At 37.5% G+C, this 27774-nt stretch overlaps 1 protein-coding gene across 1 annotated transcript in view; it reads left to right on the top strand.

Annotated features, from left to right (window-relative positions):
* Nucleotides 1–27774, top strand: part of ENTHD1 (ENTH domain containing 1) — a 98081-nt gene that overhangs the window by 11493 nt on the left and 58814 nt on the right. Inside the window, exons 2-3 of the mRNA XM_060023966.1 lie at nucleotides 5147–5389; nucleotides 27613–27731. Coding sequence (XP_059879949.1) covers nucleotides 5147–5389; nucleotides 27613–27731 — 362 coding nt within the window. The remainder of the gene's footprint in view (nucleotides 1–5146; nucleotides 5390–27612; nucleotides 27732–27774) is intronic.

The following is a 27774-nucleotide window of genomic DNA, read 5'->3' as shown; positions in this document are numbered from 1 at the left end:
GGATCCTCCCAGACCAGGGCATGAACCTGTATCCCCTGCGTTGGCAGGCAGACTCTCAACCACTGAGCCATCAGGGAAGCCCGAATATATGTTTTAATTGCTGCATTTCCTGGCCATCTTAAGATTTTTTTAAATCTATTTTGGAATTTTAGTTTTCAGGCTTATTTTGGGTGAGAGGTTCTTCCCCGGCTAACCATGTTCACTTTTCCATTTATGCTGATTTTTCAGTTTCCACCTCCAGTACAGCGTTATAAAGGTAGCTCAGGGGTCATGCCCTGTGATGATATGAGGGTGCCACAGATTCAGTTGCTGAGCCAGGGGGTGGCTTAGTTGAGTTCCAGGCCTTAGGGCTGCATTGTGTCCTTCTATTCCCACAGCTACAAATATGTTACAGCCCAGGAACCAATTAGTGGCTGTTTATTTTTTTTCCTTTTCCTTTTTCTTTTCTTTCCAGCCTTCTCTCACAAGCATGGATACCCCCTAACATCAAAGAGTGAGACCACCTCTGGTTCCCTAACACCTGAGGGGCTGAACTCCTGGCCTCCAGATCAAGAGCCCAGCAGCCCTGTGGCTTGAGCCCTGTTCAGTGCTTTTTCATTTCTCTGATATTTCTGGTTCTTGGAGGTTTTTATCTTGTTTTTCAGAACTGGTGATGTCTATTATTGCTGTGCATTTGGAATAGAGCAGAAGGGTACTTTGAAGCATGAACTTACTGTGCCAACTTGACTGAAGGTTTTTTATGAAAATAACTTGATCAGCTATACCGTTTGGGATACTTCTCCTCTTCCTCCGCACTCCACCCCATCCCCACCCCTGAAGGCACTGTGGAGGGTAGATCGGAAAGGAGACTGCAGATGAATAAATGATTTAGAACATCACAGGCCTGAACTAAGAGAAATGGAGAGGAAAGCATGGAATTAGAAGATGGTTAGTAGGTGCAATCAACAGACATGGATTACTAAGTCTGGGGAAGTGAATGTTCATACTTCTGGCTTAGAACGGAAGTAAAACTCACTGAGAAAGGAATATAGGAAGAAGAGTAGATCTTGGCAGGTCAGTGGGTCAGGAACGGAGAGAGGAGTATTATGATGTTTTATAACAAGAAGCCCAATATGTGTTTTTTGGTTTTAAGTCTGGTATGTGTCTTTCTTGCTGATGCATCTCAGTGCCCAATATCTTTGAATTTACCATATTTCCAAACCTTGTTACATGACATTTGGTTGTGAATTTATATAGACTCCTCCCCTGCATTTAGGAAATTTTTCCTCAGCATATTATTTAACAAACGTTTCTTAAGTATCTCTTAAGTGAACAAGTACACTTCTGGCATTCGTGGATGTTATACTCTAATGGAGAAAAAAACATTTATCACATAGGCAGTTAAAAACCGTGGAAGCACTCTGAAAGACAAGTGTAGGTGCTGTGAGAGTGTGTGAAAGCAGAGCCTGGCCATCGAGGCCCTGATGTACATGTAGGGCGAGGCGGAAGAGGGGTTGTCATCTCTCAGTAGAAGGCTTTCCTGAAGAAGTGGAATCTGGGCTGTTCCCTCTGCCTGTATGTCTGCACAGCTGGCTTTTTCTTGCTATTTAAGACTCAGCTGATATGTTACTTCCTCAGTAAGACTTTCCTTGACTGCACCCTGAATTGATGTTAGCATGTCCCTCTGCTTTATTTCCTTTAGAGCATTAATTTTTATCTGAAATTATCTTCATTAGGGACCTTGTCTCTTTTTTCCTCACCTGTGCCCCCACTACTTAGAACATTTCCTGAAACTTAAGTGTTCAGGAAATGATTAAATGACTGTAAAAGTTAACATCCTTGGAACTGGTCTGTTGCATAGTTGATCTAGTGATTTGTATGTCCTTGTCCTTTCAGTTTGGGAGGATTGCTCAAATTGGCTTTTTCCTCATTCATTTTTCTATCTTGTTGACCCTCCCTCACTCCATTGTGTCTTTCTAATGGGGGTTGCCAATGGTAGCATTCCACCCTCTGGCCACGGTGATGAGTATATGACTTTTAAGCTGGGCCACTCAGTGTCATTCTCCTGGATGTTTCAGATTTGAATAAATGAAGAGGGGGACTTCTCAGGTGGCAGCGTGTGAGATGAGAATCTGGAGCTGTCTGCGGTAATATCTACATTCAGATTGAAGAAGTCGACCTGCGAAAGGAGAAAATAAAGGCATTACACAGGGAGAAACAGAGGTGGGAGGCGGAGGGTCCTGGTAGTTTTCCAGTCTTGGCTTCATTTGTATCTGAGGCCCAGTTGCAGCCTCTGGTTTTCCCACGGCCCGTTCAAATTGAGTTTCTGTCACTTATAACCAAAACATTCACAATTAAACAGTATATAGCTTTATTTTTATTTTAACCTTTACCTCAACCAACAAGCTTTTCATCTTGATGTGTTTTACATAGTGTCTTTGGATGTTGATCTCTTAACATAGTTTAATTTCTTATTTCAGAGAATCTGTTTTCTCCCTCCCGCCCTCTCCTCTCTTTGTCTGTCTCCCTCTCCTTGCCTCCTTTTCTCCCTCTCCCCCTTCCCAGTTCCCTTCCCTAGCCCTCCTTTTTTCAAACACAAAGCAGTTGTTGCCTAAGTTTATTCTATTTTCGGTACTATTCTATTTTAGTACTATGTATTCATTCTTTTTTGAAACATATTGGTAAGAAGTAAGTAGACGCCATCTTATTGCTATTGTTATTTCATATCTCATCTCTGTTATTTATCTCAAGCAGGTTTATTGGGCTCTTAGATTTTTTTCACTTTCAACTTTGACGCTTTAAAACATCCAGGTTCCCGCTCTCCAGCATCTCGAGGGTGGTGGGAGGTAGCTAGGGCAGCGGGCAGCTTTGAATGGGAAGTTCACTTCTGGGTGATTTCTTCTCTGTTTTCTGTAAACTCCCGTGGCCCCACCGTCCTGATGCTGCAGGGAGGAGCCCTCCATCATTGACTGGCATTCTGCTTGACATACCTGCTCATCCCTTGAACTACTGCAGCTGTCCTCAAATTCCACCAATCCATGCAGACTCCAAGTAGAATATTCCACATCTGTCCCATAATTTCTAGTTGTAACCTTTTCTAATTAGGAGTGTTGTAAGAAATTATTTCAGGCCAAGCAACTTTCTCAGGCAGCTAAGTTATAAATTGTCAATTAGTATTTTTCATCTATCTGGCTCCACTTGTATTATGTCAAGGAGAAAACTGAGACTTTTTTGGTCATTTGCTCCTTTATTGATTCATTCACTCAGTAAATGTTTATTGAGCATTTACTATGTGCCAATCACTCTTCTAGACACTAAAGAGTCTCTGCCTTCATGGAGCTTGTATTCTAGGCGAGAAAAGAATAAACACGTAAACAGATAACTATATAGAACAGTATTAGGTAGTGATCAGTGCCAGGTTGAAGAGTAAAACAGGGTAAGGGAATAGAGAGTGATGGGGGTGAGGCTGTTTTAGAGAGGATGGACAGAAGGAAAGCTTCTCTGAGGAGGTGACATGTGAGTAGAGACCTGAATGAATCAGGGGTCTAGTCATGCCAAGAGTCCCTGGCAGAAGCAACGGCCAGCACACAGCTCTAAGGAGGTAAAGAGTGTGGTGAGACTGCAGAATAAGGTGGCCAAGGTGGCTGGAGTAGAGGGAGTGAGGGGGAAAGTGAAAGGAGATGAGTCATGAAGTGAAGAATGGGAAGGCAAGTCCCCCCACCAAATCAAGCTATGTTAATTATCCGGGAGAAGGTAGTATCTGGTGTGTTGTCCCCAAAGACTGATAGTCACAGCAGGCTTCTATCATGCAGCAGAGTGGTAACCCAAAACACGTGGGATTTTTTGGTTATTGACTGCAAGCCAATCATAGGAAATTAAGAGTGCTGAGTATGATGTGGTTTAAAGCAGTTATCAGAGAAGTTTGGAAGGAAAAAATGGCTAAGAAGTGAGATTAGATAAAATAATCTTGGAAAAGATGGCAACTTGAGCAAAGGTTTTTGACATTGTCCATATCAATCTTAATGAAATGACTGGCACTTAGAGAACATTGGTGGCCCCTGCCGTCTAAATATACCCTGAATTTGACTATTTCTCACTACTTCCACTACTGGTAAATTATAGCTGGAAATATTAACACTTTAATTCATCACACTTGGAGCCCAAAATGAGCATAGTAGTGAATCTTTAGGGACTTTCAGTTTACTTCTGGAAGACATGAGATGTTAATATGAGTTGGTCCCAAGATGTGGAGAGGTATTTCCTTTATCATTTCTCATGGGAGATGGTTGAGAATAGTACTAGTAATACTATATATTTGAATGAGTATAATTTTATATCTGTGAATTAACCTGAAGAGGTATACAGTTTTCAGATAGGAAACTCAGGCTTAGACAGACCACCTAACTGGCTCAGAGTCACTCCGATGGTTAAGGACGACAGCAGCATTATTAGAATTCTGGTCTTAGACTGTCCTCTGGCACTCTATTAATGGCATCATGTTATTTTGATAGGATGTTATGTCAGAGACAAGCCAATTGCCCTCCCTTGTCCTACCCTAATTGTATCCCTAAGTTATACACAATGTTGATTGTGTATATACACAATGTTGTGGGTACACCTGCCCATCCATCATCCATCCATCCATCCATCCACCCATCTTTGTATTTCTCTATCTGCTTCTCTCTTCTATCTATAACGGTTTATTTTCCCCTATGCTTTACAAATTTGGATCATGCTATGCATATTACTTTAAATCTTTAGCCATATGTCATGGTCATACATACATACAGTATGTCATACATACATGACATACTGACCTAGAAGGTCAGTGCATCTAGATCTGATTCATTCCTCTGTATGCCTGTATTGTTTGATTTATTGAAGAGTATATATTGCTTTCAAAAGGAAAATCCAATACCATATTTAAGGTGAAAAATGTAATGTCAGTGTGTGATATGATTTCATCATATGATTATTTACTTCTTAGAGCATGAGAAAAGGAGTACAGTTATTGACAATTTAATGAAACTTAAATTTCCCTCTACATTTGCTAGAGAATATTTTGCTTTGCTTACATTTTCATTTTTTCCTAATTTTCTTTAGAATAAAACTTAATTGTAGCCTTAATTAATATTTTCTTTTCTAACCCAATTAATGTATTTTTCAGGTTATTATATCCGGGAAAAGTCTAAGCAAGTTATAACGTTGCTGACGAATGAACAGTTGCTGCATAGAGAGAGGAGAGTAGCATGTCGGACTAGACAGCGTACCTCCTACTCTGTGACATTTCCTAAAAGATTACCTGGTACGGGTAACTCACCAACAGCATGTGCTTCTGCTCCCGCACCAGAAATCCCTGCTTCAGAGAAGAAGTGTAAGCTTCTTAAGGCGGCAAGGCTACATAATAAAAGTGCGTATAATGGGCATTGGCCTAGAGTGCAATAGGTATCATTTAAGAACAGCTAAAACATATAAAACATTAGGTTTTAGTACTGAAGCATTAATACTGTATTAGTACTACTATTACTGTATTAGACATTATACTGCAGAGAACAATGATGAAAGATACTATTCAGGAGAAAATTTTATGACTATTTTCTGAATGTGTTTATCTGGGATTCAAATAAAATGTTTTTGAGCTTTAAAGGTATGAAACTAGTGACTACCCTATTTGGCATCGTGATTCAGTTTTAAGATGTTAATCATAACTGGAGAGTGAAGAACTGTTTTCTGAGACTAGGGGTCTGGTTGTGTGTGCATTTGCACTATTTGATCCTCCAAATGAAGAAATTGACATTTTAAAAAATGTGCCTCAAAATTCTGAAAGTTCTCTAAAACTCTTCGAGGACAATACCCTGTGTTATATAACCCTTTCCTTTGCCTAAAACTTTAAATCTGGACTACTGAACCTGAAAAAGAAGGCACTTATTTATAATGTTATAATAGAAATCAGCAGGAAAATGCAGTTATCTTTTCTACTGAATTTGCTAAAACATAAAGGAAAGTCATTTTGCTCTAACTTCTCTAGTACAAACCCTGTTATTAAATTGTGTGTAAAGAATGGACAGTTTGAGGAAGCAAAAACATTAATGAAATGTGACTTACGTAGCTGTCCCTTGAAAGGAACTACACTTTGTGCCGTAAGTGAGGGGCATAGTAGGAGTAAAGTAGAGTTAAAAGCATTTTCAAAGGCCTGCCTCCCAGCTTTATCATGTAATTCTATTAAGCAACATCTTGAAAGAGAGATATTCCAAGTGTCAGTTAAATATTGAAATTTTAAAATGTTAATAGTAATACCAACACAAACCCATCCTGCTAAAAATCATTAAAGTACTACTGTAAGTCAGAAGTTCTCAAATGTTCACTCAATTTGTACTTGTGTGGACTGGGGCAGTTGAAAGATAGTAAAAGAGGTGGGCATTGTAATTACAATAGTAAATACCAACCAAATGCTTCTGAAAGTCACGGAACCTCTTTCTTTAGGGTACCCAGTACTTTGAAATAAATATCGAAAGAGACACATTCTGAAATTTTCTCATAGAAGCCTTAAATTCAAACTGATACTAGAAAAAAGTAACAGAGTAAAATAACCAATTATGACTCATCTAGAGTTTCTTCACCTCTTTTGCTACTTCTCTGTTACCTTTCTTGTTCTTCCTTCCTCCATTTCTTTTCCTATTCTTTTCTTTCATTATAAACATATTTATTAAATTTATAATTTGAAATTTGGATATCTAGCAGAAATTTGGAGCTATAGCAGTGAGTAAAACAAAGTCCCTTTCATCATGGAGCAAATATTCTAGTGACAGAGATGGATATTAAACACACATAAACAAAATAGATATAAAATATTATGTCAGGTAGTGTCAAGTCCTATAAAGAGAAGAAAAGCAGTGACAGGACAGAGAGTGACAGGGATGCTTTATTTTAGGTCAGGTAGGGAGGGAAGGCCTTTTGGAGGAGGCAGATATTTAAACAGAGACTTGTATGAAGTGAGGGAACAATCCAGGTATATCTGGGGTGTTCCAGCAGAGGGAACAGCAGGTGCAGACGCTCTGAAATGGGAGCAAGCTTGGCTCACTTCACTGTAAGCTTAGGAAATGAGTCCCTAAATTGCTACAGAACTAGCTCAACTCTGAGCCATTATTATGATCCATATAAGAAAATCTAGCTTATTGCTTTGTAGTCACTGCTTTTAAAAAACCCAAAATGGTATTTCCCCACTTGGTAACAGCTTCTTATTCACTAGGCTGAGCTCTGTATATCTTTTGACTATTTAAAAAAAAATCAATCTACTTGCAAATGAAGAAGTTTTGCTGCAATTAATTTTGTTTCATACCACAAACATGTACTGAGTACCTACTTACTATATGCCAGACACTGTTCTAGGCCTGGTAAGCAAACTGGGTGTATTTCTGCTCTCATAGAGGTTATATCTAGTGATGGGCTTTCAGTCTGTTTCAAAAACGGTGTTCGAAAAGAGTTTTGGTGAGTGAGAGCATCGTTGAAGTGCATCTGTAGTAAGATTTAAAGTGAGTAGTGAATGTTTGGATATAAAACTGTAGTAAGTTTGTTAAAAATCTGTTACATTATTTTAAATTTTCATTTATCCATTACTGTGTATAATACACATACATAGTAGACATATAGATGTGCGTGTTTGTGTTCAAAAAAGAGAAATTAGAGTAAGTAAGCTTGGCAGTACTAACCATATCCACGTAGGCATTTGAATCGGAAACTGTATTTTAAAAGAAGAAAGAAAACTGACAGTTTGGTTGGGTGGGGGGAAAATAAGAAAATTTACTAGGTGGGCATTATTAATGGGTTAGAAGAAGTAGCAAATGAAAATTTGAAGGTGGGTAGATCAGTTAAAGTTAGGTGCACCCACAAGTGACAGTATTAGGCCACAAAATTGGTAGTGGTGTAAACATAATAGGAATTTCGCTCTTCTAAAATAATCCAGAACTAGGTATTCTAGGATTGATGTGGCTCTCCATGATGTTAGGGCTCTTTCTGTCTTGTTGCTCCACCAAACTCAGCATGTAGCTTCCACTTTAGGTGGAAGGTGGCTGCTTGACTCCAGCCATCACATCTGCCTTCTAGCCAGTAGGAAGGAGGAGGGGTTGAAAATATGAATGCCCTTTCCCTTTAAGGACATTAATGGAAGTTGCCCGTGACATTTTGGCTTACATGCTACTGTTTAGCACTTAGTTACATGGACGCTCCCAGCTTTAAGAGAGGCTGAGAAATGTAGTCTTTATACGAACCAACATGTGCCCAGATGAAAGAAAATCTATTGTTAAGGAAGAAGGAGAGAATAAATATAGGAGACAACAAATAGTCCCTACCATAGTAGGAAAGAATACAAGAAATGAATTAATCGTGGTAACGTATGGTTGTCAGATTAAAAGGCATAGAGAATATAAATTTTAATATGTAGAAAAATGTGGGCAGATAGTTGAGAGTACTCAGCACAGTTTATAAAGGACATAATGAACAGTATTTGGAAATTTCAATTTGATATGACTTGCAACTAGGATCCATTGTAGGCCTTGGAGAACAGAAGGGATGTTTAGCTTAGTCACAGAACTTAGCTTTCTTATTACTGAAAACAGCTGTTGGTGGGAGATAATTCTTACTGCTTTGTGTAGACATGAAGGAGATACAAATTTGAGGGAAGCTTTATAAGAGACAGTTATTTCAATCCAGGTATCCAGGACCTGATCTAGGGTTATGGAAATGAGGGACAGGTAATGTTTAAAGACAGAATTTAGAAAGGAAATGGGTGGGTAGATGATGTATTGGAGAAGAAAGGGAGAAATTGAAAATGACTCTAACATTTGAGTTAGAGAAAATGGAGGCAAGTGATGGTATCATACAGGTAAATTTCCATCAGAAGGAATTTAAAGACTCCTCTAAATAATTTAGTTATAATGAAATGTAAAATTGAATGCATTGCTAGAAATCTGATACCCTGGCTTTAGGATCCAGAGCTGAAACAGCTGTGCCTCACTTCTTTGTGGTGAATTAGCAAGGGAAAAAAAGGTACTTTAGGGAAGGTGTTATACACACATCACTACTTCTACTTCTTTTTACCTGTTCCTGGTTGTTTCCCCCATGTTAATTAATTCTGGTAGATAGCTTGGGTAGTTTTTGTGTAAATGATTTTGTTGTTTGAAGGAAGAGATGAGCTGAAGGATAATTGCAGCTTGATTGGTAAGGCAGAAAGCCATATAAAGCACAGTGGTAACTCAGCTTCTCTGAGCTGTAAGCATCAGACTTAGGTCCTTTCCTTAGAGGTAATAATTATAAAAACTATCACCAGAGACATTGCTTACAACTAGACTAGCAAAGCATGACCTCTGTGGATCATCCAATCTTCCATAAAGAGCTCTTTACTGGCATTATTCTTTGCAATGGAACTTTACCTGTATTAGAGAAGGATTACTCTGGCCTATGGTAAATGTAATAACATTCTACATCATGGAAGTATTTCCCTAAAAATGGTATATGATTCCTGTTGGACCAAAAGTTAAACTTCAAAGTAGTTGTCATACTTTTTTTAAAACTTTTTCATTGATTTTAATATCATATTAGTTGGAAAGGATACCTCACAGAGAGCAACATACACAATAAACTCATGGGAGAGGTTCAATAATGATATGAGATAGAGACCTGTATTTCAGTTAGTCTCTTTAATATTACTGATTGGAGGACAGGGCTGACCTCTTTTCATATCCGCTTAGCTTTCCCTTATTTTGAACCCCATGATGTGGCTGATCAACAGCTTCTACTGTGGCTAGAAGTGTAGACTCTGCCATTTTCTTGTTCATTGCTGTGGCATTTTGGCATTATTTTCAATCCGGCATCATTTCACTATGTGAATCTCTAAACCACTTGTCCATCGGTGAAGATTATTTCAGCTAAAACTAGATCATATAATCCATAATGTCCTTTAATCAAGCACATGCATATGATCCTCCATCTTAAAACAAAACCTTCTCTTGACCCCATATTCCCCTCCAATTTATTACCCCATTTCTCTGTGCCCCTTTTCATCTCAACTCTCAAAAAAAGCCTGCTATGCTCAATTTCTCTTTTTCTGTTCGTTCTTGAACCCAGTCAGGCTTGAGTTCTTACCATCCTACCAAAATAACATGTGTCAAGATCACCATCTTACTGGAGAAGTATCACACAGCTGCTAATCAGTTGTCATACTTTTATAAGGAAAACACCAGTGTTGATAGTACTTCCCACAGTGAACTTTGTACTTAGAGACTTGATGTAGAGTCGTACTTGGTTGCCTTGTCACATACAGTCTCAATGGCAGGGCTTATGGTATACAAATGGTGGTTGCTACTAAAACATTTACGTTGGTGAATGTTCAAGCAGTGATTTTTTTTAAATTTAAAAACAAATGTATAAAAAAGAAAATAATAATAACTTATACCCCTACCCACCCTAAACCAACTGCTGTTAACATCTTAGAATATTTGCTTCTAGTCTGCTTATTTTTCTTCTTTTGTTTTTGTTTCAGAAAAATCCCTCTTGTAAAAAAAAAAAATACAGGCCCATTGTAAAGAATTAGTCACTTCCAATCCCATCGCTGAGAAATAGCCATAATTAATATCAGATGAACATAAATTCTAGGCATCTTTCTATCCATTCACACATATAGGTATAAAGATGAATAACTAGAAAGAAATTGTTTTTATAAAAATGGAATTGTACTAGATGCTAAGTTTCACTACAAATATTTCAGGTCTACTTCTGGCAATAACACTTACTAGGAGCTCCAAGAAACTCATTTATTGCACAACAATCAAAGACTAGAAATGATACACTGAGACATTTCTGGCCTCACCAGAGGTATGGGAAGTCCCTAAGGATCTCTTCTTCTAAAATTTTTAATTAATTAATTAAATTAAATAAATGAAATAAGAACAGGACACGTGAGCTCAGGTGAAAGTGACTTGGAGCTGGTGCCTGTGGGACACTGCAGGTGACTGCAGAGGTTGAGTTGCTTAAGGGCAGTTATTAGTAGTTAAGAAAATGAATTTTGGGCCTGCCTTTAGCATTGGGAAGGAAAGCATGGGATTACTGTGCTGAACCCAGACCCTCAAGAGGGGGCTGAATTGATTCTGGGTAGTTCTCTCTGCAAGAAGAAAACGTGTTCAATTCACAAGTTAGGTCCATAGGATTCACACCAATTAAAGTCAGGCAATGAGCTCACAATCTGTTTCACCAAACACAGGAGAAAGTAATTAGCAAAGAACATATCTAGTCCCCCACAGACTGTAGATATTAGAAAGGTTGAATACATAATGTAGAAGAACTATGTATTTAAATATTTAAATAAATAAAGGATGTAATCACAGTGTTGATAATGGGGGAGGCTATCCACGTGTGGAGCAGGAGGTATATGGGAAATGTCCGTACCTCCCTCTCAATTTTGTTCTAAACCTAAAACTGTTCTAAAAAATAAAATGTTTAAAAAAGAAATATACAAAAGCACAACTGTCAAAACCAGACTTGCACTTTTCTAAATTAATCCAATTATTCAAATGTCAGTTATGTCTCTCACAGCCTGGGTTCTTGGGCTGAACTAAACTCTTAAGAATTAAAACTGTTTTACTTCAAAAAAAAAAGATTATTAGGATGAATGTATGAATTTGAAAAATGGGTACTTACAGAAATGAGAAATACCATCGAAATAAAAAACTTAATTTAGTGAACCAGAGGATATATCCAATGTAAATAGAAAATATGAAAGCAATGTTTAGACATAGAGGATACATCTACAGAGGAATGACAATTACCATGCCAGTAAAAGTAAACTCTTCTCCTCCATTACAATGGAGGCCAAAGGACAGTGATACAATATATTCACAGTGCAGAGAGAAAATAACAGCCTATATTTGTGTACTCAGCAAAACTATCATTCAAGGCTGAGAGTGAAATAGTCATTCTCAGATAAGTACAAAAACAGAGTTTACCACCATGAGACCTATAATTAAAGAATATACTTCAAAGAGAAGGAAAATTATTCCAGAAGAATGGTTGGAGATGTAAGGGGGTGTGATTAACAAATAGTCAACATGTATATAGAATAAAATAAACACTTTCTGTGTAAAATAATAATGTCTAACTTTCGAGTTTAAAAAAAAGACAGCTAAAATAGTGGATAACCATGGGAGTGGGTCTACAGAATTATAGTATTCTAAGTTCCTTGTATATTTTGAGAAATGGGTAAGGATATTATTTGATGTTAAACATTTAAAGGTAAATGTGCATGATAAACTTTCAAGGGTAAATGCTAAAAGAAGAGAAGTAGAGTGTGTAAATTCCAAAGTAGCAAGAAAAAAATGGAATGAAAAATATTTTTTAATTTTATAAAGGGTAAGAAGCGTAGATAAAGTGGGGCAAATGGAAATAAAAAAGTAAAATGGTAGAAATTAGTCCAAATATATTAATAATCACAATAAGTATCAGTGGGTTAAATTCATCTGTTAAAAGGCAGAGATTATCAAATTGGGGGAAAATAAATCCAGATATATATATATGCTGCAAGCATAAGTTCACATAAAGGTTGAAAGCAAGTAGGTGGAAAAAGATAAACCAGGCATTATACTAAGGAAGCTAGTATAGCTACATTAATATCAGACAAAGTAGAATTTAAAGCCAAGAGCATTATTAACGAGAACGATAAAAGGTTTAATTCCCCAGGAAGACATAACATTTCTAAGTGTGAATATAACCAATAAAATAACTTCAAAGTATATAAAGCAAAAATTGGTAGAACTACAGGAAGAAATGGAAACATCTACCATTATAGTAGATGATTTCAAAATCTCTCAATTTTTGATAAGTAAATAAAACATTTTTTAAAGTATGGATTTTATAATTGATTATATGTTATTAAGAAAGTCTTAACATTTCAAAGAATCTGTATCACGCAGAGCACTTTTTCTAGCAAAAATGCAATTTAGTTTGAGTATTAAAAACGTAAATAAAAAATTTTCATACGTTTGAATGTGGAGGTATTCTGTTTAGAATCAGGTAGAAGAAAAAGTTCCCATTCTCCTTCTGTTCAGTTTTATACTGGAGGTTCTAGCCATGACAATAAAACAAGTAAGTGAAATTTAAAACATAAGTATTGAAATGGAAGAAATAAATTTATTTGCAGATGAAAAGATTTTCATACAGAAAACTTGAAAAGATCTACAGACATATTAGAAATAATAAGAGAGTTTTAGCAAAGTGGCTGGCTGTAAGGTCAAAATAAATTGTTTATTGAAATAATCAAAAATATTAAGTATCAGTTGTCTCCAAATTGCATAAATTTAGTGGAGGGTTTCTCAAGCTTGGTACTATTGACATTTTAAGTCAGATAATTCTTTGATGTGGGGACTGTCCTGTGCAGTGTAGGATGTTCAGCATTACCTCTGGCCTCTACCCACTAGATGCTATTAGCACACATCCCTTCCTTTTGTGAGAACCAGAAGTGTCTGCAGACATTGTCAAATGTCCCCTGGGGGCCAAAATTGCCCCCAGTTGAGAATCACTGATTCAGTGCATTTACAATCAAAGTCCCAAAGGATTCAAAAATTGAATTTGATCAGCTGATTCCAAAAATTTATCTGAAAGGATCAGAAGCTCAAGCATATCCAAAATGTTCCTGAAGAAGAATAAGGTGGAGAGCTTGCCTTTCTAGATAACAAGAATAGAGCAACAGTAATCATGGTAGTGTGGCATTGATGCAGGGATGGGTGCATGGCCAATGGAACAAACTATAGAGCCCTGAAAACAGACCTGGGCAACTATGTTATCTCAGTGTATGACAGAGGTGGCATTTCACATTGGTGGGGAAAGGATGAACTGCTTAATAAATAATACCAGGGAAATTATTTATCCATATTGAAAAAAATGAAATTAGGTCTCTACCTCATATCATGCACAAGAACAAATCCTGGAGGAATTAAGAACTTAAAAGTGAAAAAATAAAACTTCAAAATGTTAGAAGAAAATATAGGAGAATATCTTTTTCACATTGGGATAGGGAAGAATTTCTTAAACATAACCAAAAATGATCAAACTATTTTAAAAAAGGTATTTATAACTTTGACTATTGTGGTAGGTAGAATTCTGTGAATAAACCCCAATGACCCTCACCTTTATTTAATGCCTTCCCCTTTGAATGTGAGCATAACCTGTGAAGTATGATGAATTATCACTCCCATGATTATGTTACATTATATGTCAAAAAGGGAGTGTCCAGGTGGACTTAATGTAACCACATGAACCCTTTAAAGGCAGAGTTTTCTCGAGCTGGTGTTAGAAGAAGTCAGAGAGATTCCAAGAGTGAGAAGGATTTGATGCACCCTTACTGGCTTGAAGATGTAGTGATGAGGAATGTAAATGGTTTCTAGAAGCTGAGAGTGATCCCTGATTGCCACCCAGCAAGGAAATGGGAACCTCAGTCCTACAACCATGAGAAACTGAATTCTGCCAACCACCTGAATGCTCCTGGAAGTGTTTTCTTCCCCTGAGTCTCCAGATGAAAGTCCAGCTTGGCTGACACATCGATTTTGGCCTTGTGAGACTCAAAGCAGAGAACCCAGTCAAGCCTGCCTGGGCTTCTGACCTACAGAACTGTGACATAATAAATAGGTGTTGTTTTGAGCCACTAAGTTTGTGGTAATTTTTGGCAGCAATAGAAAACTAATAAAACTATTAAATTTAAGAATTTTCTCCTCATCAAAAAACACCATATAAAAAAGTGAAAAAGATAGTCACAAACTAGGAGAAAATTTTCTGACACGTATAACTGACAAGGATTAGTTTCCAGAATACATAAAGAATTCCTATAAAACAAGAAGAACAGGGCTTCCCTGGTGGTGCAGTGGTTGAGAGTCCGCCTGACGATGCAGGGGACGTGGGTTCGTGCCCCAGTCTGGGAAGATCCCACATGCCGCGGAGCGGCTGGGCCCGTGAGCCATGGCCGCTGAGCCTGTGCTCCGCAACGGGAGAGGCCACAACAGTGAGAGACCCGCGTACTGCAAAAAAAAAAAAAAAAAAAAAAAAAACCAACAAGAAGAACAGCCCATTTGAAAAATAGGAAGGAGATATGGAAAGCATTTCCTAAAAGAGAGGAGGAAATATGTAAGGCCAGGAAACATATTTTTTTAATGCTTAACGCTGTGATGTTATATAGTACCAACAAACAATTATAAAATGAAATATATGAAAACACACAATTTACAATAATTTCAAAAACCATCTAATGCCATATTGTGAGGAATTTCCTTCTGTTCCTTGTGCTACATTTTCTTCTACATTTGGAATCTTTTTTTTTTTTTTTTTTTTGCATACCATCTCTCGCTCTCTTACTCCTCGTCTCTTTTCTTTTTTTCTACTGGAATGTATTTGTTTAGTTGCCAGGTCATTTCTTTACATCTGATGATGCTCAGGCAGCTCTGACTAGGCACTGTTTTGAAAGCAATAGAGAATCCTGGTTAAGCACTCAGGTTCTGGAGTCCTACTGCCTGGATTGGAATCCTGATTCAGATTGTGTGGATTGTATGACCTTGGACATGCTACTTAAAACTTCATGCTGCAATTTCATCTTCTGTAAAATGGGGATGATACAGCTCCTATTACAGAGTTCTTGTAAGAAGTAAATGGGTTAATAGAGGTACTGTATAGCACAATAGACTTTGTTGGTTATTTGCGCAGGTGTGATTTCTTGACTCTTTGTACCATATCTGAGACCAGTTTGTTTTCTCCACCAAGTTGCGGTTTGTGGGCTATTTATTTTATCCACTTTTCTGGAGCAAGGAGGAATAGGGGCCTTCATTAGGCCATATGCAACCTTGTTTAGAATATGGGACTTCCGAGTCTTTTGTACAAGATCCTGCTCATTCTATCAAGTTGGGAAATGTGCCCCATTCCCATCAGGTGGGGAGAGACCCTCAACTTCAGATCCTTCACCCAATTCAATGTGAAACTATGGCTTTCACTTTCATTTAAGTGTCAGCATCTTTATTTACTAACTCTGTTACACCTATTTTTTTTCTTTAGCTGTTTCCACCTCTTTTCAGTCATAAGGAAGGAAAATAGCATTGTCCATTCAGTTCCCTTTTTTTTCCAGATATGAGAATATTGATGAGAAATCTCAGAATCTTGTCAACTCATCGGTATCACCTTTGGGAGAGAGGGGATGTCCTAGATTTTGTTTCTTTCCTTGGCCACCAGTTATTTATTTTTTTCTTTTAAAATTACCTTTAGGTACATCTGTTTCCATGTCAGATTGCTACTGTAAATTTTTTGGATTAGCTTTTTTTTTTCCTTTTTTCATCTTTATTGGAGTATAATCACTTTACAATGTTGTGTTAGTTTCTGCTGTACAACAAAGTGAATCAGTTATATGTATACATATATCCCAATATCCCCTCCCTCCCACCCTCCCTATCCCACTGAGGGTAGTTGTGCACGAAGCCTCTTAAAAAAGAGGGCAAAATCCCTTGATAAAGCAGTTTTGATGGTTTCTAATATATTTTTAATAGATCTTTATTGGAGTATAATTGCTTCACAATACTGTGTTAGTTTCTGTTGCACAACAAAGCACATCAGCCATATGCATACACATGTCCCCATGTCCCCTCCCTCTTGAGCCTCCCTCTCATCCTCCCTATCCCACCTCTCTAGGTCGTCACAAAGCACCCAGCTGATCTCCCTGTGCTATGCAGCTGATTCCCCTAACTCTATTTTTCTTTCTCAGCATTGCTTTGGCTATTCAGAGTCTTTTGTGTTTCCATACGAATTGTAAAATCTTTTGTTCTAATTCTGTGAAGAATGCTGTTGGTAGCTTGATAGGGATTGCATTGAATCTGTAAATTGCTTTGGGTAGTATATTCATTTTCACAATATTAATTCTTCCAGCCCAAGAAGATGATATATTTCTCCATCTGTTTATGTCACTTTTGATTTCTTTCATCAGTGTTTTATAGTTTTCTGAGTACAAGTCTTTTGCCTTCTTAGGCAGGTTTATTCCTAGGTATTTTATTCTTTTTGTTGCAGTGGTAAACGGGAGTGTTTCCTTAATTTCTCTTTCTGATTTTTCGTTGTTGGTGTATAGGAATGCCAGAGATTTCTGTGCATTAATTTTGTATCCTGCCACCTTACCAAATTCATTGATTAGCTCTAGTAGTTTTCTGGTGGCATCTTTAGGATTTTCTATGTATAGTGTCATGTCACTGGCAAACAGTGACAGTTTCACTTCTTTTCCAATTGGTATTCCTTTTATTTCTTTTTCTTCTCTGATTGCTGTGGCTAGGACTTCCAAACTGTGTTGAATAAGAGTGGCAAGAGTGGACATCCTTGTATTGTTTCTGATCTTAGTGGAAATGCTTTCAGTTTTTCACCATTGAGTATGATGCTTGCTGTGGGTTTGTCATATATGGCCTTTATTATGTTGAGGTAGGTTCCCTCTATGCCCATTTTCTGGAGAGTTTTTATCATAAATGGGTGTTGAATTTTGTCAAAAGCTTTTTCTGCATCTATTGAGATGATCATATGGTTTTTATTCCTTAATATGTTAATGTGGTGTATCACATTGATTAATGTGCATATATTGAAGGATCCTTGCACCCCTGGGATAAATCCCAGTTGATCATGGTGTATGATCCTTTTAATGTGCTGTTGGATTCTGTTTGCTAGTATTTTGTTCAGGATTTTTGCATCTATGTTCATCAGTAATATTGGCCTATAGTTTTCTTTTTTTGTGATATCTTTTTCTGGTTTTGGTATCAGGGTGATGGTGGCTTCGTAGAATGAATTTAGGAGTGTTTCTCCCTCTGCAATTTTATGGAAGAGTTTGAGAAGGATCAGTGTTAGCTCTTCTCTAAATGTTTGATAGAATTTGCCTGTGAAGCCATCTGGTCCGGGACTTTAGTTTGTTGGAAGATTTTTAATTACGGTTTCAATTTCATTACTTGTGATAGGTCTGTTTATATTTTCTAATTCTTCCTGGTTCAGTCTTGGAAAATTGTACCTTTCCAATAATTTGTCCATTTCTTCGTGGTTGTCCATTTTATTGGCATATAGTTGTTTGTAGTAGTCTGTTATAATCCTTTGTATTTCTGCAGTGTCAGTTGTGGTTTCTCCTTTTTCATTTCTAATTTTATTGATTTGTGTCCTCTCCCTTTTTTTCTTGATGAGTCTGGCTAAGCTAAGGGTTTATCAATTTTGTTTATCTTCTCAAAGAACCAGCTTTTAGTTTTATTGATCTTTGCTATTGTTTTCTTCATTTCTATTTCATTTATTTCTGCTCTGATCTTTATGATTTCTTTCCTTCTACTGACTTAGGGTTTTCTTTGTTCTTCTTTCTCTAGTTGCTTTAAATGTAGGGTTAGATTGTTTATTTGAGATTTTTCTTGTTTCTTGAGGTGAGATTGAATTGCTATAAACTCACTTCTTAGAACTGCTTTTGCTGCACCCCATAGGTTTTGGGCTGTCGTGTTTTCGTTGTCATGTGTTTCTAGGTATTTATAAATTTCTTCTTTGATTTCTTCAGTGATCTCTTGGTTATTTAGTAGCACACTGTTTAGCCTCCATGTATTTGTGTTTTTTACAGTTTTTTTTCTGTAACCGATTTCCAATCTCATAGCTGTGGTCAGAAAAGATGCTTGATACGATTTCAATTTTCTTAAATTTTCTGAGGCTTGATTTGTGACCCAAGATGTGATCTATCCTGGGGAATGTTCTGTGTGCACTTGAGAAGAAAGTGTATTCTTCCAGTTTTGGGTGGAATGTTCTGTAAATATCAATTAAATCTATCTGGTCTATTGTGTCATTTAAAGCTTGTGTTTCCTTATTTATTTTCTGTTTGGATGACCTGTCCATTGGTGTAAGTGGGGTGTTAAAGTCCCCTACTATTATTGTATTACTGTCAATTTCTCCTTTCATGGTTGTTAGCATTTGCCTTATGTATTGAGGTGCTCCTATATTGGTACATAAACATTTATAATTGTTATATCTTCTTCTTGGATTGGTCATTTGATCATTATGTAGTGTCCCTCCTTAACTTTTGTAACATTCTTTATTTTAAAGTCTATTTTATCTGATACGAGTATTGCTACTCCAGCTTTCTTTTGATTTCCATTTGCATGCAATATCTTTTTCCATCCCTTCACTTTCAGTCTGTATGTGTCCCTAGGTCTGAAGTGGGTGTCTTGTAGACAGCATATATATGGGTCTTGTTTTTGTATCCATTCAGTCAGTCTGTGTCTTTTGGTAGAGGCATTTAATCCATTTACATTCAAGTTTATTATCGATATCTATGTTCCTATTACCATTTTCTTAATTGTTTTGGGTTTGTTTTTGTGGGTCTTTCTCTCTTTTGTTTCCTGCCTAGAGAGTTTTCTTTAACATTTGTTGTAAAGCTGGTTTGGTGGTGCTGAATTCTCTTAGCTTCTGCTTGTCTCAAAAGCTTTTGACTTCTCCATCGTATCTGAATGAGATCCTTGCTAGGTAGAGTAATCTTGGTTGTAAGTTTTTCTCTTTCATCACTTTAAGTATATCCTGCCACTCCCTTCTGGCCTGTGGAGTTTCCACTGAAAAATCAGCTGATAACCTTATGGGGACTACTTTATATGTTATTTTTGGTTTTTCCCTTGATGCTTTTAATATTTTTTCTTTGAATTTAATTTTTGTTAGTTTGATTAACATGTGTCTTGGTGTGTTTTTTCTAGGGTTTATCCTGTATGGGACTCTCTGTGCTTCCTGGACTTGGGTGACTATTTCCTTTCCCATGTTAGGGAAGTTTTTGACTGTGATCTCTTCAAATATTTTCTCAGACCCTTTCTTTTCCTCTTCTTCTTCTGGGACCCCTATAATTCGAATGTTGATGCATTTAGTGTTGTCCCAGAGGTCTCTGGGATTGTCTTCAATTCTCTTCATTCTTTTTTCTTTATTCTGCTCCTTGGCAGTTATTTCCACCATTTTGTCTTCCAGCTCACTTATTTGTTCTTCTGCCTCCGTTATTCTGTTATTGATTCCTTCTAGTGTATTTTTCATTTCAGCTATTGTGTTGTTCATCTCTGTTTGTTCTTTAGTTCTTCTAGATCTTTGTTAAACATTTCTTGTATTTTCTCAATTCATGCCTCCATTCTATTTCCGAGATTCTGGATCATCTTTACTATCATTACTCTGAATTCTTTTTCAGGTGGATTGCCTATTTCCTCTTCATTTATTTGGTCTTATAGGTTTTTACCTTGCTCCTTCATCTGTGACATATTTTTTTTCTGTCTTTTTTTTTTTTTTTTTTTTTAATGAATGGGATTGTGTTCCTGTCTTACTGGTTGTTTGGCTCGAGGCTTCTAACACTGGAGTTTGTACGCTGTTGGGTAGAGCTGGGTCTTGGTGCTGAGATGAGGAACTTCGTGAGACCTCACTCCAATGAATATTCCCTGGGGTCTGAGGTTCTCTGTTAGTCCAGTGGTTCAGATTCAGAGCTCCCACTGCAACAGCTTTGGCCCAACCCCCAGCTCATGAACCAAGATCCCACAAGCCATGTGGGGCGGCAAAAAAAAAAAAAAGAAAGAACAATAACAAAGTAAAAAAATTAGACTAGGAAACTACCAGATATGTTAGAAAGAATATAAAAATAAAAATATAGATGAATCAACAACTGGAACGTACATCAGTACCACAATAGTAAAAAAGAGGAGGAGGGAAAAGAAAAAAAAGGGGGGGAGGCCTTGACTGTGGAGGGCAGGGCCTAAGCAAGGGCGAGATTTGCGTGGTGGCTGGGGCCTATGCTTAGGACCCACAGGGCTGGAAAAGGCCCTGAGGGGTGTGGGAGGTGGGGCTTAGGCTCAAGGAACAGAAGGGGCTGAGGCGTGCCCCTCACCCCTGGTCTCAGAGGGCAGGGGACCTCACCTGGGAGCCCAGCAGGCTTCCTGGACTCGAGTGGGCAGGGCAATCGCCCTCCACTTCTCTCCCGTTCCTCCTGGAGGGCCCTCCTGCCTGCCTCTCCTGATCTCCCCAGCCTCAGGGGTGCCGACCCTGTCTGGCCTCCACTTCTCCTCCCCCCTGAGTCCCCCCCATGTCCTGCCGGTTCACTCTGGGGTTCCTCCCGTCTCCTTGGGCGTCAGAGTTCCCCACCAGCGGCTGGCAGTCACCCTAGTTGTGGGGAGATGCTAACTGCATCTTCCCACGCTGCCATCTTGACTCTACCTCTGGATTAGTTTTGACTTTTAAGAAAAACATCTCATTAAGTATTCAGTATTTTGTGACGGAAACTCTATTGCAGCTTTACTCTGTTACCTTAACTCAGGAGTCAGCTACTGAATATTTAGACTTGCTTTTGTAGGGACTGTTCATTTCTTCTTGTCCCTGTAGCTGAGTATATAATACAGTTGTGGGTTTTCCTGTTTACCATTATTATTGAGTAAGAACTACTGGCAGTGTCTCAAATTTTGTATGCTATTGTTAGCAAAATGCTGAAATAAAATTGCCTCAACTCCCTTTTTAAGATCTCCTGAAACATACAAAACAGCAGCCATAGAGAGTTTGGAGTGCTGAGGTCCTGCGAGACTAAGGCTTTCTTGCTCCTGGGCATCGTGGCCTGAGTCCCTCCTGACCCTATGTTGCTTCTTTGAGGGTCCGGCAAGCAGAGCCTGGCTCTGGGGTGAGGCGCAGGGTGGGGTGGCCCCGGACGCAGCTGCAGCTGCTCAGCCACAGGCGTTTGGGTGCTCCCTGCGCACACACCGGCCTCCACAGCTGCAGCCCCTCCCTCCGCCCAGAGCCTCAGGGCATCAAGGGGGTGAGGAATGGCAGCAGAACCGGGGCTCAGATCCAGAGGAGGAAAGTGGCGCCATCTGAGCTCAGGCCTGAGGGAGTGTGCCTTTCCCCTACTGCTTTCTCTCCGTGTACAACTCAGATTTTCACAACTGAAGACCTGATTTCTACACATACTCATCCACCCTTCATTTTTCCCAGAATAATATGACTCAAGAAAGAGGTTATACTTTCAAAGGAACTTTTAATTACCGTTATTAGGAAGTTTGTCATTAGGCCAGTGTCCATGGGGAGATTTTTAGCTCATGGAATGTGTTTTCCGGCAAAGATCCAGTTAGAAAATAAAATGCTACTTTGCAAAAACAAAAACAAACAAACAAACAAAAAGATCTCCTGAAACAAAAGTTTGTCCTTTCTCATTATTTATTAGCTACCTATTTCCAATTTAATTTAAAAAATCTACTTAAACATCTCTGCTTTCTTATTCTTTATCCTTTCTCTGTTTTCATTTTTTTAAAAAAACATGCTTTTCCCCACTAATTTCAAAATTCACCTTTCAAAAAAGATTTATCATACTCACATCCTATCTCCTGTGCCTCTGAAGTATTTGTCATGAGTAAATAGGAGCAGAGTAATAAAGCGGAATAATGGAGGTGCCGTATGTAGTGGATGCTGTGGCGTTTCCCACATTCCCACTTCAAGATCAAGGCAATTATTCCCTCGGCAGCTGGGAGACTTGGTGCCCGAGGGGTCTCAGCTGAGTTCTTCTCTTCAAATTCCCAACAGCTGAAGAAAGCCTCTTTACCTAAGATCATGCCCTGTCCCTGAGAGAACCTACTTTCAATGACTTATGGAAGTGGGCCGTCCCCTTTGCTTCAAGGCAGGACAACGGGGAAGAGCCATTCCAGCCCCAGAGCTCCTAGTAGGACTGGCTGAGGCCTCTGCTGCAAACGCATCCCAGCTGAATTTCTCCCTTGGCCCAGTCCTGCCTCCCTCCCTACTCCCAGATGTGGTTTCTGAGAGTACTCCCTAATGAATCCCCTCGTACAAATCTGGGTCTCGGAGTCTGTTTCCTGGGGAATCCAACCTACAACAATGGCTTTGCCTCAAGATTTATGATATAGGACAAAGATACGTACATAAATGAGGAGAGAATTATAAAGCAAATGGGACAAAATGTTAACAATTGGTGGATCTGGATGAGAATTCTTTGTGCTATTCTTGCATCTTTTCTGTAAGTTTGCTCCAAGATAATGAAATTGTTAAGGTTCTAAACTCATGATTCTGCAAAAGTTAAATATAAACTTAATCACTATGAGGCTTTGAAATCTTATTAGTTCTTCATTAGCCCATGAATGTTTTCTATGATAGATGTACTTGTTCATTTTTAAAAGTTAATTTTGTTAGGTAAATGACTTAGTTTACTTCAATTACACCTAAAAGGACACTGTCAATACATAGCAACAATGTCTAGTAGATGCTAAATAATACATAGAACAGTTTGGGTATTTATGGAGGGTTTCAACTCCAAAATGTGCTGTCACATTGTTAATGTCTGATAGTTTGAACGTCAGTTTGGTATCTCATCTGAGAAATATCAGAGGGTTCACCAGTTCTGCTTTGTGGTATTATCTAGTGATACAGGCTCAATGAGATCTATAGCTTCTCTCCAGATAGCTTCTGCCAAGTACCTACAGCCGTGGTATCTAAGCACTCATCTTCGAATGACTCAATAGCATCGTTTCCTGCAGCATCTTCGCTTTTTCCTTTGAGGTTTCTCATTCACATACTAGTACTCCTTGACTGTGACTTCACAGTCTTGATTGATAAATAGCTTGTGATATACAGGGTACTTCATTTCCACTAAGGAACTAAATATGTGAAGTGTGTTCTCCCCCTCCACTTGCTTGTGAAAACCCAGAAAGCAATGTGTAATCACCTAATTTAATTAAGCACACCTCACTTCCAGTGTTGCGCTGATGCTAAAATAAATTTCTAAATGAATTTCTGTACACTCAGTATATTCTAACTGCCTTCCTTCTTGCTCCATAAGATAATTTATTATAGGCTTAAAACATTTTAGCTATTCTAGGCTAAAATGCATCTCCAAATATGCAAGATATTTTTTTCTTTCACAATCCTTACTATTCTTCAGTTTTCCTCACACTTTACTTCACAATTGACTTCCTGAAATTTTTATTAATCTACTTCTGTGATGTCTAAAACTTAAGTCCATATCATTTCAAGGATAATTTGTTGCTGAATGCTCAAAGAGTGATAATAAAGATAGTTCCTCATTAAATCACTTGAAAGTACATAGATGATCTAAGCCTCAAACTACTGCTGTTTGCCGGTATTACTTATAAAATCTCCAAGTCCAAAATAAGCTCACTTTAATTATTCATTTTCATGTGAAGTTACAAGAAAATGAAAAGTTAGAGCCATAAATGCAAAGTTCTTATTCTTCAGCATCTTTGTCTTATATCATACTTGCTCCTTTTGCCCATGTAGTTCCTTCTGCTTGGAATAATTTCTCCCTCTGTATTTATCAGGATCCTAGCCACCCTTCAAAGCCTTCTTCACATTTTACTTCCTGTTTGAGGCTCTTTCTGATTACTCTGGTACACATTGATTTTTTTTCCTCCTTAGAATTTCTATTCCTAAAGTTAGTTATTTTAAGAAAGTTTGACCTGTAATTGTTCTCTTCTAATTTTTTCCCATAAGTCTCTGTATGTTAGACTTATCTCACTAGTCAGGCTATAAACTTTTTGAAGGCAAGGACCAGGCTATTTTTCTTGTGTAATTCCTAAAATGATTTTGAAAAATTATATGCCTCCTAATATGTTTTTAACTGACATGTGAAATTTTGTCTTAAGTATAGTAAATGCAAAGGATATAATTCAAAATATTGACATTAAAGACAAAAGAAAAGAAAACAAGCAAAACTTTCATGAGTCTTTTAAGAGCATCTAAAGGAATATAAATACTATTGTGATTCATATCTGTAGTCATTCATTTGAAACAATACATGGTCTTCTTTAATTATTGGACATTGTACATCATTCCCTTTTCTCCTTGAAGTCATATATCTATTCCACATCCCTCACAGAATTTTATCCTGATAGAAAGTATGTTTATGCTTGAAAGTTGTCTCTACATAAAATATGTATATAAATTGAAATTATTTTTCTAAGTTGTCTGTGACAAGAGGCTTTAAGTGGCAAAGTAGTTCTTCTAGATTGACTTACTGTTACAATTATTTTTAGTACAAAGTCGATCAAAACCACATAAATGGGGGCTTCCCTTGTGGCACAGTGGTTAAGAATCTGCCTGCCAATACAGGGGATATGGGTTCGAGCCCTGGTCCGGGAAGATCCCACATGCCATGGAGCAACTAAGCCCGTGCGCCACAACTACTGAGCCTGTGCTCTAGAGCCTGCGTGCCACAACTACGGAGCCCACATGCCACAACTATTGAAGCCTGCTCGCCTAGAGCCCGTGCTCCGCAACAAGAGAAGCCACCGCAATGAGATGCCCATGCACCTCAACGAAGAGTAGCCCCCGCTTGATGCAACTAAAGAAAGCCCGTGCGCAGCAACGAAGACCCAATGCAGCCAAAAATAAATAAATAAATAAAATTTAAAAAAAGAAACAACCACATAAATGTGGTTAAGTACTTATTAAACATAAAGAATAAAATTTTATTGGAAAGACATATTTTTATGAGCTACATGGAACTGTTCATTTACCCATATATGAATATTACTTAGTCCTTGAAATAAACAGGGTTTAGCATAAATTCTGTTTCTGTTTTACATTTTTAGAGATATAAATGCTGAGAAGATTTGTTCACCTAAAATTGGGTGGGGAATAGAAGGTGTTTTATTATAGCAATGTCAATTAATTTTATGAATTCTTTCCAAATAATATACCAAAAATTATATAGTGATTTATTATAAAAATGTTTTTCATCTCTTGTCAACTGTTAACTTGATTAGATCTTTCTTTAATGTTGTTGAAAGCAAAAGATTGGAAACACCCCACTTAGAAAAAGATTTGTTAAACAGTCATTGGGAGCAATTTATGTTCTCAATTTCTGGAAATAATACCAAAAACCTTTTGCTAAAATTTATCAAATGACTATTAATTATTCTGGTTACATTTTAATTTAACCCAATATACTCAGAATGTGTGGGAAAAATAAAAACACTAATTGCAGTGTACCCGTCAATACAAAATTTTTTGAGAAAGTGATTTTGTGTCATATGCTTTAAATGAATTTTCATCAAGTCTTCAGAACTGCAGATTTGTTTCATTCAATTATTGGAGAATATTTACCATATTTACCTAGTTGTCAAAGTCGGCCCTCATTGTGAAAACAACCAGTAGAATCAGATTTAAAGTTTCTTTCAGAAAACATCTAACATTATTTAAATAAACATGTAACCAGACATCACTCTGGTTGTATTCACACTCCTTAGTTTTCTTAAGATAAATAGCTAAGGCATGAAGACTTGCCCTGAGTATGTTGCGTTGGTGAAATAAAGTGCCCCTGCCTCTGATGCTTTCTGTGCTCTTCTGTTATGGGACTCTTACTCAGGAGCGATGCATTCTTCGACAGTACTGAGGAATGGAAAACACAAGGACATTAGATGAGACTTATCAACTGTCCTGCTCCTCCACACTGTGATATATCTGAGTACCACACATCCTGGTGTGGACCAAAAGAACTGTTGCTTGTGCCATGCTTTGCGATTAAAAGAAATATGTATAAGACAGGACAAACTTTGAAGCTCTACTTTGGGTTTTTCATGCCTTGATTAAAGGAAGCTTCCCTATACCAGTCGTTTTTACTATTGTTTGGTGCCTTAGAGACAATTATGCTTGTATCTTAAGGGAAGATGCACCATAATAATATGGGTAAAGAAAATGTCTTTCTTTGTAAAGTGGGAGAAAATTGATTATGAAAGGGAAAGGGGAAAGAACCAGCCAGATGCTTCTACACAGTTGCATTCTCAGGCAGATCAGTTTTTGGTAAGAATATATATAGAACTTGTGCATCTGGAAATTGAGTCCTTTAAAGCTATCTATGCCCATAAAGCTATCTATGTACTTAGACTTGGGAAGTCTTCAGGCACCCCCAGAGGTGTGCATATACCAGTTTGAAGATAGATTTCTTATGCTTTTTGTGGTCTCCAATAATATGCTGAAATATAGTTACTGCTAATACTTTTGTTTACATAGTAATTAACATAGGAAGGAAAGTGATATTAAGACTACAAAAACATTAAATTCAGCAAATATATATAAACAGATATATCAGCTTATCTTCATTGGCATTTCTTTTTTGTTTAAATTTTGTTTCAATTTTCTTTTTATAAAATAATCTATACATTTCTGACTAATTTTGCCTAGAACACATGAAATTCACACTGCAGGAATAAAGTTCTTTTAAATATTATTAGAATAATTATAATTGTCATTCCTGCTTTGCTAAAATTTCATTTGAGTAATTTTCATTTTCAAACTCTATTTTCTACACTATATTATACTTTACTTTAAAAAATGTTTCAAATAATAAAACTTAAAATTGAATCATTGATGGGAGAAAGGGCTAGAATTGAATTTGTATTTTTAAAATCTGTCTGAACTTGTCAATTATGATAAAGGGATATATTAAATGATTAATATTCATAGGTAACCATTGGTACATGATGTATATTTTGTAGACAAAATGGATCTTCAGAAGTGATTAACTTAAAAATTGTGAGGTGATGTGAAAACATTACTATTTCCTGTCAAAGTAAAATCTTAGCTTTATGTTGTTGACAGAAAACACTTCCAAGGCAGGATTGAAACAAGAGCAGTGTCAAGACATTCAGTTGCCTAGCAGAAGTGTGTCATCCCAGGAAATACTACCCCTCAAGATTAATGCTTGGAAATCAGCAGAGGTAAGTCATTATAGTAGTTTCCTATGGCTGCTCTAACAAATTA

Source organism: Delphinus delphis, chromosome 11 (genome assembly GCF_949987515.2).
Source record: "Delphinus delphis chromosome 11, mDelDel1.2, whole genome shotgun sequence".
NCBI classification, from domain to species: Eukaryota; Metazoa; Chordata; class Mammalia; order Artiodactyla; family Delphinidae; genus Delphinus; species Delphinus delphis.
Note: the sequence above shows the minus strand (reverse complement) of the source record. Positions and strands in the feature narration are given on the sequence as shown.